General features: G+C 38.6%; 1 protein-coding gene across 1 annotated transcript; it reads left to right on the forward strand.

Moving 5' to 3' along the window:
• Positions 1-2,329: 2,329 nt before the first annotated feature.
• Positions 2,330-9,921, forward strand: LOC130102539 (zinc finger protein OZF-like). The gene is made up of 2 exons (XM_056268492.1): positions 2,330-2,675; positions 8,411-9,921. Exons 1-2 carry the CDS (start codon positions 2,642-2,644, stop codon positions 9,919-9,921), a joined length of 1,545 nt encoding a protein of 514 aa, XP_056124467.1. The 5' UTR covers positions 2,330-2,641.
• The last annotated feature ends 1,173 nt before the right edge of the window (positions 9,922-11,094 follow it).

The raw sequence follows: 11,094 nt of genomic DNA on the forward strand, positions 1-11,094 counted from the left end.
CATGTGTAATTGCGCGTCAACGACGCAGATTTATAAATGAAAACCAACGCGTAGTCTATAGCGTAGAGGCTCCGGCTTAGGTCCGACGCAGAAGTATAAATCAGCCTAGAGTGAGGTGAAGTGGTGCAGCACAGGTGCAGCGACAAGCGGGTGCGTTCCTGTGAAACTGTTGCGGTCATGCTCGCCTCACGCACGCGCCCGTGCGTTGCCGAAGTTGAATTGTCTAACTTTTTGTACACGACGCGCAGCACAAATCATTGGAAGAGAGACTGATCCTTGGCTCGCTGTTTGTGAGTTTCCAGAATCTAAATAGTTATCAGGACATCAACAGGAGGGAATTCACATGGCAGAGCATCCCCGCTAAACTAAACGCAGGCCTATCAGGTAAAGTTATGTATAATTTAATTTTAATTTAAGTTAAAAAGACTACAGCTGCGTAGCGCACAGAAGCCGTTGCATGGTTACTATCCATAGAGCGCCTGTCATTCACTCGCGGAGCGCTTTCTCCCTTTCTGTTCACCTGAGAGAACCTGCCAAAGCCTCTCCACTGCTTGTTTGGGTGGGTTATTTGCTGGCTGACCAACATCCCACCCCTCCTGTGATCATGGTTTGACTGTAGGCCTATGTGTATTCAGAGCCAGTGAGCAACGGACTTTCAAAATAATAATAATAAAAAAAACTGCGTTAACGCGCGATAAAAAAATTGTCGGCATTAATTAATAAATGCGTTAACGCGATAATAACGCGTTAACTTGCCCAGCACTAGTATATATATATAGCAACTAGAACTAGATATAGGCTAATTTACTCTAATAATCTACTGAACTATGTATACTTTACTCTAATAATCTAATAATCTACTAAACTAAGTATAATGTAATATAATATATAATACAGGCTATGATATATAATGATAACTATGCTACTACAAACTCGCTACAACTCGCTACTCACTACTTCGTACAACCAACACTTCAACACCAATGCAAACGCCTACTGCAAAACCCACGAGAGGCGCGAGGTTTCGAACCACTTTTATCCGGAAGCGATACTCAGAATGAAGCAATGACGTATTCAACACAATCCGAGGCCTCGTTTGTTATCGTCACGTGATTTTCACGGAAACGACACAAGCCTCGAATCGGGGCTTCATCTGGAACGCCCCTTTTTGCTCGACACAAGCTCCGGAGCCTCGCTTCAGATGTCACATCACTACACTTTATACAGTTTGATTAAGCGACAGACTCATTTCTATATTGTTTTCATCGGTCACAGCGATACTTGTGCGTCTTTTCTGCTGAAATACACATTTAGTGCAGCAGCAGCGAGCATGAGGAGAATATGTGGAGTTCACTCAGACCTGAGAGATTTTTTGTGTTCGTTTGTGTGATTGTTTCGTCAAGTCAAAAGTCAAAGCTTAGGATCTGTTAAGGGAATTGATGTGAATCGATCTCAAGTGTCACACTGGAAATATATAACTTGCATAGCGCTTTACTGTTGGAACAAAACGTGCTTGCTTTGTGGTGCTCTTTATTTGTAAAAGTTGTATGATCATTTTCTGTTTCTGCGCATATAAAACGTTATTATTTTAATGATCTAACTACTTTATAGTGATTAATGTTGCTTAGTTATCATAAGATCAGACTTAATTTGGGCAAATTATGCTGCTGTAATTATGTATCTGTAGTAGTTGATGAGTGTCATTGGTGATTGTGTGTTATTGATGTTTTATCCATGTCATAGTGTGAGAAATAACAGTATTGTCTTTCAGTAGAGCAGTTTTACAGGCTTTTATCATGTATCCTGACTCTGATAATGTGTTTCTAACAGCAAACACTCAGAATAAAGTGAGATGATCTGCTGGTGATCCTGAATGGCTTGTTGAATGAGTGTTGATAGTCTGAGGATCATCAATATTAACAGATCTGCTGAAAACACTCTTTATTTCATGACAATAGTTCTTGTTTTCTCCTCATTTATTATGCTGATGTCTTCAGATCTCCTGTAAATTGACACTTAAAGCTCATTTCATTGGTGTCAGCAGACTGAGGGGATTTGTTGGCTATTATGTTTATTTCTGTGTCTATGATTTTAACTGTTTTTCTTACCATTATTCATTCTTGGAAGAATTTAAATGATTTATATTATTTTTTTTATTTCTAGATACCAGCAGAATAATGTTAGGATTAACAATATAAAAATAGTTAATGAATTGGCATCAGTGACTGTACGATGAAATAGATAGATGAATAGATAGACATAAATACTTGGAAGTGTCATTTATAAAAACAAACTCAGTAATTTATATTTTTGAATTAGGTAGATCAGCTCCTCCCACACTGGAATACATCATCAGTGAAGCTCCTCCCACTGCAAAAACATCATCAGTGAAGCTCCTCCCACTGCAATAACATCATCAGTGAAGCTCCTCCCACTGCAATCACATCATCAGTGAAGCTCCTCCCACTGCACTCATGTCATCAGTGAAGCTCCTCCCACTGTAATTCCCCAATAAATGCTGTAAATTCCCATCAGCTACAAGTGAGGACGAGCATCAGAGCATCAGGAAGAGCCGAAATCTGCAAAGACTGAGTTTATTAAAGAGGACAGTGAGAACAAGAGTGATCCAGAACCCTGGAGAATGAAACACACTGAAGATCCTGAAGAACAAAGAGGTTGGTGTTTATTCTTCATTCATTCATGATGCTGGAGAACATTCATGTTAGAAACATTCAAGCACTTCATCACATTTAGGTAAACAGTTACACTATGAAATGGTTCAGAATGTTCTGGGTTTTCTTCAACAAATGGTCAGTAAAGGGAGATTTGAGACATTTTTATATTAATTGTCAGCATCAGATCAAACTAAATACTAGTTTAACTGTTTTATTTTACATTTATTTTATATCTGGTTCCCAATTTGCAACAACGTTACCAGAATTCTAATCATTTTCAACATTTTTAGGAATAATCGGTAAACACCAAGTTACTGATAAAGTTGTATTTGTCAAATATCATACAAGTTATTCATAGTTATAGAGATTCTTCTTACAGTAACTTTGATAACAGGGTTGATGAATACAGTCAATGCTACAGTTTAAAAAAATGTAGTTTGTAAAAATTGAGTCAATGGATTGAGATTATTTTCTTGTCCTCCCATCATGCAGTAGTAAGAGCTAGGGCTGCAACTAACGCTTATTTTACTAATCGATTAATCTGTCGATTATTTTTTCGATTAATCGATGAATCTGATCAAATATTCAATAAAAAAAGCATTCATTTCCAACCCTTTATTCAAAATCGTAACTGACAGCGTAAATTCACAGTGCAAAAAATCTTCAGAAAGGGCACAAACAGGTTCTGCTCCTGAGCTGTTAAAGGAATAATAAAAAAAATGGACTAACACAAAAAATATACACATGTATGCTTTATACTGCCAAATATATAGGCTTTTTTAGCGATAATCAGATGGTTAGTTGAGCCAGCTCTGGTATGTTGGAGTAAATTAACTAGATTCTAATTTACTAAAGTTCCCCTACATTCTTCCATTCGGTGAAACAAAGGAATAGTGTTTTGAATTGATTAAATCATTGACTCTGATTCGCACATGCAGCGTTTTTTCTCTAATGAATAAACAAAGAAATGCTTTGCTTACGACATGTGACCAAAAGGACATGACTCGAGATGACATCTCACGAGTCTGGCCGAAGATCACGCGGAGAACAGCCCCTTAGGGGTCTCCCCTGATTTGATCACCTCACAAACAGAACATTGTGTAGTGAGGAGCTCCGGCTCACTCATTACACAAAGCACCCTGAACTCTGAAGAACAATCACACACACACACACACAAACCTTTATCCAAATATCCTCACTGAAAGACATTTAACCAGATGTATTCGATGTGTTTTTATGTGTGTCTGTTTGCCCATGTCACATGGGAAAAATTCCCTATAAATAATTTTGAGCTTATTAAGGCAATACCCAATGTTGCTACAGCTTTTTAAAAATAAAGTGCACAAAAAGATGTACATTTTTGTTTAAAGGGACCTGAGCTGTCAGAACAAAACATAATTTATAAAAAATAAAGAAAAATACAAATCAGAAAACTTAACAGGATTTGTTTGAACGCCAGAACTTGTTCTCTACACTACACTAGCACACACTCACAAACTCTCACACTCACAGATGCACACACTCACAAACTTGTGTTCTGTTTTGTTTTTTGTCAAAGATGTTATAATTTTTAACAAAATGTTTGACATTATTTGACAAGTCTTTTTTTGGACTTTTGCATGGATAGTAGGTAATAATAATAGCAATAATAATAATTATAACAGAAGATAATATCTCTAGTCTATCTCTAGGTAATAACATGAAAATCAGAGATGAAGAGCTATAAGGCTTTTTTTAAAATAGGGACATTAGTTTGGCTGTAATGCTCAACCATTTGCAAAATAGTAAGACCAACATAAAAAAAAAGAATCGTGATAAAATCATGAATCGTGATTTTCCTGAAAAAAAATTGTGATATGATATTTTTGCCATATCGCCCACCCCTAGTGTAGGGACTAATTACATGCTTATAGTAATATTAAAGTGTACTTTATTTCTGTTACAAGTACATTACAAATGCATTATGAGTGTCTTCCAAACATACAAGCAATATACTTATAATTTATTATTTTGAAACAACTTCAAGTATATTAAGTGTATTTCAAGATACTTAAGATCAATTTTAAGCTATTTGCACTATATTTTAATATATTAAATTGGGCTAAAATGGAACCACTTCAAGTACATTTAAGTGTATTTCTTTACAAGTCATTATAAATATACTTTCACATGTCTTAAAGTACAGTTATAATATATTTGAAGCTTAATTTTAATGTACGGCAAGAACATTTAAATAGCATTAAAACTGTATTAGCATTAAACTAATAGTTTATTATAAAGCTGTTTTATTCAGTATTTAAAATGGTACATTAAAAGTACAAAAATAATTAAATATAAATGTTAAGACATACACAGACTTTCAAATCAAGAAAACTTTAATATAGTATCTTTTTGTGTACAGTACAAAATTAATACATAGGAGTACAAAAAAAGTACAGCATCATATATAATCTCTTGAACAAAATACATAATAAAGATCAGTGAAATGCAATGGCAGAGCTATATTTATAATTTTTTGTAGAACATTTCAGTACTGAAAAGTACACTATGAATATTACATCACTAAATAAATAAACATCACTAAATAAATAAGCATCACAATGCAATTTTCTGAAAAAAATGAAATCTAAGTTACGGAAAAACAATGTGCAGCAGTGAATAATGCATTATTTACAAACCTAGGCCTACAAATGGCTGAACCAAAGAAACAGAATAGTTTGAATGTCACATCTTCAAGTGGACCATCACTTCTTTGAGTGCGACTCATTTCCTGCAACTGAGGGCTTGTGGTTTTAGATACTGTAGTACTTGAAGACTGCTTTATCACAGGATCTGTGAAAGGGAAGAAGAATTTAGATAAAATTAACCAATGATTAATAGATCTACGAGGCGGCTCTACGCGTCTAAATGGTCGGTGTTCTCCAAATGGTGTGCTGATATAGATCTAGACCCACGAACGTGTGGGGTCCCGTGTTTGCTTGGCTTCCTTCAAGAGCTGTTGGATAAGGGCAGGTCCCCATCCACGCTTAAATTATATGTGGCGGCCGTTGCAGCGTTTACTGAGTCGACGCGCGGCCAGTCAATAGGAAGAAACGAGCTTGTCATCCGCTTCCTTAGATGAGCCAGAAAGATGAATCCCCCGCGACCCCCGTCGGTTCACATGTGGGATCTTTCCTTGGTCCTAGAGGCCCTGAAAGCTTTCCCCTTTGAACCGATAGACTCCATGGACCTAAAGTACCTCTCGCTCAAAACCGTTTTTCTGACAGCTCTGTCATCAGTCAAACGTGTGGGGGATTTACACGCGCTTTCTGTTAGCGCTGCGTTTCTTGAGTTCGGGCCAAATGACTCTAAAGTCATCCTCAAACCAAGGTATGGCTATGTCCCTAAAGTGTTGGGCACTCCCTTCAGAGCGCAGGTCATTTCTCTATCGGCTCTGCCAGCATCCGATAGTGAGAGCGATGTTAATCTCTTCTGCCCTGTAAGGGCGCTGAGGGCTTACATTATGCGCTCCGCCCCTTTCAGGCGCTCGGAACAGCTCTTTGTCTTGTTTGGTGGGCGCCCCAAGGGTCTCGCTGCCTCGAAACAGAGCCTGTCAAGATGGATAGTGGAAGCTATCGCATCTGCTTATGTGTCTAAAGGTCTGCAATGCACCTTGGGCATTAGGGCTCATTCCACCAGAGGCGTGGCCTTGTCATGGGCTTGGTCCAGCGGGATTTCCTTTCAGGACATTTGTGAGGCAGGAGGCTGGGCCTCCCTGTCCACATTTGTTAGGTTTTATAACCTGGAAGTTCCCGCCCTGCAGGCTAGACTTCTGTCAGTATGAGCGGTGTGTATGTCCTGCCTAGATTTATCATGCGCAGACTACTCTCACGCGACCTTAGCTCTCCTGGTTGAGCTGCACTGTATGGTGAATATTTATATAGACCGGCAACGCCGCTCTGTATACCCTATATGTGCTTATAACATGTACTGGCCCGCATTGCTGGCCGCCTGATTTCCACTTATCTATGTTCCCCGGGAATCCCTGGGACTCATGAAGTGGATGCTGGGCGCACACGGCGTTGACATTGGGTTCCCATAGCGTAAGCAACTTCCGCAATACGAGAGAACCTCTCGTAAGAGAACGTCTTCGCTTACACACGTAACCTCGGTAGGAGTATTGCGTAACCTGACCGTGCAGGCGCCACGAGCGATTTTCGCTTCAGCTGATGAAACCAGTGACACAGCCACCGAGCTTGACTTTTATACGCTAAGCCACCCCCATTTTGGCAGGCTGTGACGCGTAGCGCCCTCATTGGGTGTGACGTCACGCGCAAGGCTCAGTGCAGCAGTTGCCGCAGGGACGCCAATGAGCACGCAAGATAGCCTGATCTAGGTCTGCTAGCAGCTGCACTGCCTTGACAATAAATGGAAAATTAAGGATAATTTTTGACTTCAATATCTCGAGAAAAGATGACTTTACCCATAGCGTAAGCAACTTACGCAATACTCGTTCCCTCTTCTAGAGAGAACCGAGGTTACGTATGTAACCGAGTACGTTTTCTTTAACCCTCTGGGGTCGGCCGTCGCGCCGGCGCGACAAGCTCGATTTTTTCCTTATCAGTGCAAAAGAGAATCAAATTACTCTGTTGATTTTGATCTTACATATAAGTGTTGTACATCATTAGATCCTGTTAAGTGTCTATTTTTTTGTGGATACTCACAATAAAAACAAAGTGTTGTGCTTTTCGTCAAATAAAGAAAAATAAACATGATGCGCATTTTGCCTTCTCTCTGTCAGTGAAGTCCATTCTGAAACGCGTCCGAAAAATTAACTGTAACTCAGTCAATACTTGTCACAGAGATACGAGAGATTTCTCTTTATGAAACTGAAATTCTGGTCAGAGAAAGAGTGGTCAGAATGATTTTCACTTCATTTTGAAGTAAAAATTCTAGCCTACAAGAATAGTAACTCAAAAGTCTTGTGGACAACTATTCAGTATGTGTTAAATGGCCTTATTGCGGTGACATTTCTTTTCCCAAAACGTACTAACCACGCATAATATTTTTTTTCTATAAAATGCAAACATGTACATCCATTTTGCTCACAAATTATTGTAGCAGAGTTTGTGCTGAATACAGCCAATTTATATGTTGGCAAATGGTATGTTTTAAGTAGCTGAAATAAGCACAAATGTCAGGACATGTCAAAACATCTCAAGGGCCCCCAAAACACCTCAGACCCCAGAGGGTTAAATACACAAACTTCACTTAAAGTATGCTTGTGTTTAGAATATTTCTTAAAAATGTAACTAAGCATATAATTATTACCAAAGTACTTGTAGTGTACTTCTTTGAAATATATTAAAAGTATGTAGAAGTATATTAAAATTATTTTAAAGTGTGTTAAAAGTTGTATTGGGAAAGCATGATGCTACTTTTAATATATTGAAAGATACTACACTTTTTTGTTAGTATATTTGCACTGTACTATTGCAAAGAGGAATATATATTTCAAATACAATAAAATATAATTTTTTCCCTAGGGAATACTTTTAAAAAGACTCTTTGATTCAGTGTCTCTTACGCAGTGATGATGGTTTAATAATAATAATTGGAAGAAACATTCATGGAAAGTTTCAAAGACAAATTATCATAATATTTTATAGCAGTTCATGTCCTTTCACTTTATATTTCTCTTTTAAATATTTTGATGTACTGAAAATAAAATGTAATATTTGTTTCTTTCATGTCAGACCTGATGGAAGAGAGCAAGGAGAGAGAAGAACTGAATGAAGTGGAGGAGGAACATCATGTCCAACCTGGAGAAAAACCTTTGAGTCGCTCAAAGACTAAAAATAAATTTTTAAAGAAAATAAGAGCCAAGAAATCTTTCACCTGCACTCAGTGTGGAAACAGTTTAACAAGCAAACAATGTCTTGAGCGTCACATGATGATCCACACCGGACAGAAGCCGTTCTCATGTGATCAATGCGGGAAGAGTTTCAGTCGATCATCACACCTTAATGCTCACATGATGATCCACACCGGACAGAAGCCGTTCTCATGTGATCAGTGTGGGAAGAGTTTCAGTCAATCATCATCCCTTAATGCTCACATGATGATCCACACCGGACAGAAGCCGTTCTCATGTGATCAATGCGGGAAGAGTTTCAGTCAATTATCACACCTTAATGCTCACATGATGATCCACACCGGAGAGAAGACGTTCACATGTGATCAGTGCGGCAAAACATTTCTTAGTGCATCATACCTGAAGAAACACCTGAGAGTTCATACGAAGGAGAAGCCGCATTCATGTTCTGTGTGTGGAAAGAGTTTTTCACTGCGGCAACATTTACATGGACATCAGAAAACTCATACTGGTGTGAGAGAGTACATGTGCTTTGAGTGTGAGAAGACTTTTACTACAGCACACCAGTTAAAAGTGCACCAGAGAATTCACACTGGAGAAAAACCTTACAAGTGTTCACACTGTGATAAGAGATTCAGTCACTCATCATATCTGAAAACACATGAGAGGATCCACAGCGGAGAGAAGACGCACACGTGTGATCAATGTGGAAAGAGTTTCTCTTTTAAAACTTACCTGAAGCGACACATGAGAGTTCACACTGGAGAGAAGCCGCATGTATGCCATCAATGTGGAAACAATTTCACATACAAACAGTCTCTTAAAGAACACATGAGGATCCACACCGGAGAGAAGCCGTTCACATGTGATCAGTGTGGGAAAACATTTCTTAGTGAATCAACCCTGAAGGCACACCTGAGAGTTCATACGAAGGAGAAGCCGTATTCATGTTCTGTGTGTGGAAAGAGTTTTTCACTGCGGCAACATTTACATAGACATGAGAAAACTCACACTGGTGTGAGAGAGTACATGTGCTTTGAGTGTGAGAAGACTTTTATTACAGAAGACGGTTTAAAACTGCACCAGAGAATTCACACTGGAGAAAAACCTTACAAGTGTTCACACTGTGACAAGAGATTTAGTCTGTCTGCACATCTGAAAAGACATGAGAGGATCCACACTGGAGAAAAACCTTACAAGTGTTCACACTGTGACAAGAGATTCAGTCGTTTAGAACTTCTGAAACAACACGAGAGGATCCACACTGGAGAAAAACCTTACAAGTGTTCACACTGCGACAAGAGATTCAGTCGTTTAGAACATCTGAAAAAACATGAGATGATCCACAGCGGAGAGAAGCTGCACACGTCACGTGTGATCAGTGCGAAATGAGTTTCTCTATAGGCTCATGCTGTAAGAGGTAGGCTCATGCTGTTAAGTGTACTGCACGTGTTAAGTGTATTATTTAAATTGCAATACTCATATATGAAAACATAACTTAATTTTTATTAATATTTCTTTATATTTTTTATTTGTAATTTTATTACGACAAAACATCACAGTTTTTAACACTGGTACAAACACATACAACACTGTGGTACAAACTCATTTAACACATTTATTTACAGTTCATACCTTGAGCATCAATAACTGTGTCTCTTTTGTAAACATGAATATGTGCTCACCTTTTTATTTTTTTTTAAGTGTTGTAATTGTACGTGGCAGATTTAGCTGCTCTCAGAGCCCTCTTGGACGGAGTGTATTTTGAAAGCAAACCGGTGTGGTTTATTTTGCAGGATAGGAGAGAGTAAAGAGTGCTGTTATTCATGCTCATGCGATTTTCTGTAACTATCTTTTTCACCATGCTGAAACTCATCTCTGAGGAAAGCGTGGAGGTTGTCGATATGATGCACGTAAATGGTTGCGTCCAACATTGTTGAAATTTACAACTGTTGTGAAGAGAAGCTCAGGATGGCATTTCCCTCACTTCTGCATCACCCTTAACTTACCACCAAAAAAGAAAAGGTCATAATAAGAGACCCACTGTCCAGCACACTGCAGCTAGTGTCAAAGAACTAGCTGGACTAATGAAAGACATCACGCTCCAAGACCCCCTTCTAAGAGAAAGGATATTTAGCCCCAGGGCTGTTGATCTAATAAGGCATGTTAAGCCATACACCCACACATAGTGTCTGCAACAGGAAACTATGCTTATAGCTTGCTCAAGTCTTCTTAAACCATAGCATTCATATATATTAAATTAGAAGCCATACGCTTGTTTGACTTATTAAACCATTATCGCTCTGGCTTATCAAGCCACAATGCCTACTAATGCTTATGAGAGGCTTGTTAAACCCACATTGTGTATTCATGCTCAGGGGCGTAGCAGCCATTATAAAAGTGGGGGGGACAAAAGCTGTATTGTGATGTGACCCAAAGGCCAGTCCTACCAGAACAATGCGGAGTTTTTTTGTGATTGTTGCAGGCAAAAATCCTCGATTATGCGGCACGTTTTCTTAAAAAATGCAATGGAATATGCGGGATATTTATGCAATTTTATGCGAT

The sequence above is a fragment of the Rhinichthys klamathensis genome, unplaced genomic scaffold (genome assembly GCF_029890125.1).
Source record: "Rhinichthys klamathensis goyatoka isolate OS25496 unplaced genomic scaffold, OSU_Roscu_1.1 h1tg000274l_1, whole genome shotgun sequence".
Taxonomy (NCBI): Eukaryota; Metazoa; Chordata; class Actinopteri; order Cypriniformes; family Leuciscidae; genus Rhinichthys; species Rhinichthys klamathensis.

Bases quoted from the DNA above. Each gene is read 5' to 3' on its own strand.
- LOC130102539 (XM_056268492.1), top strand. From the start codon at position 2,642: ATGAAACACACTGAAGATCCTGAAGAACAAAGAG. The intron at 2,676-8,410 runs GTTGGTGTTTAT...CTTTCATGTCAG, and splicing joins AGATCCTGAAGAACAAAGAG to ACCTGATGGAAGAGAGCAAG.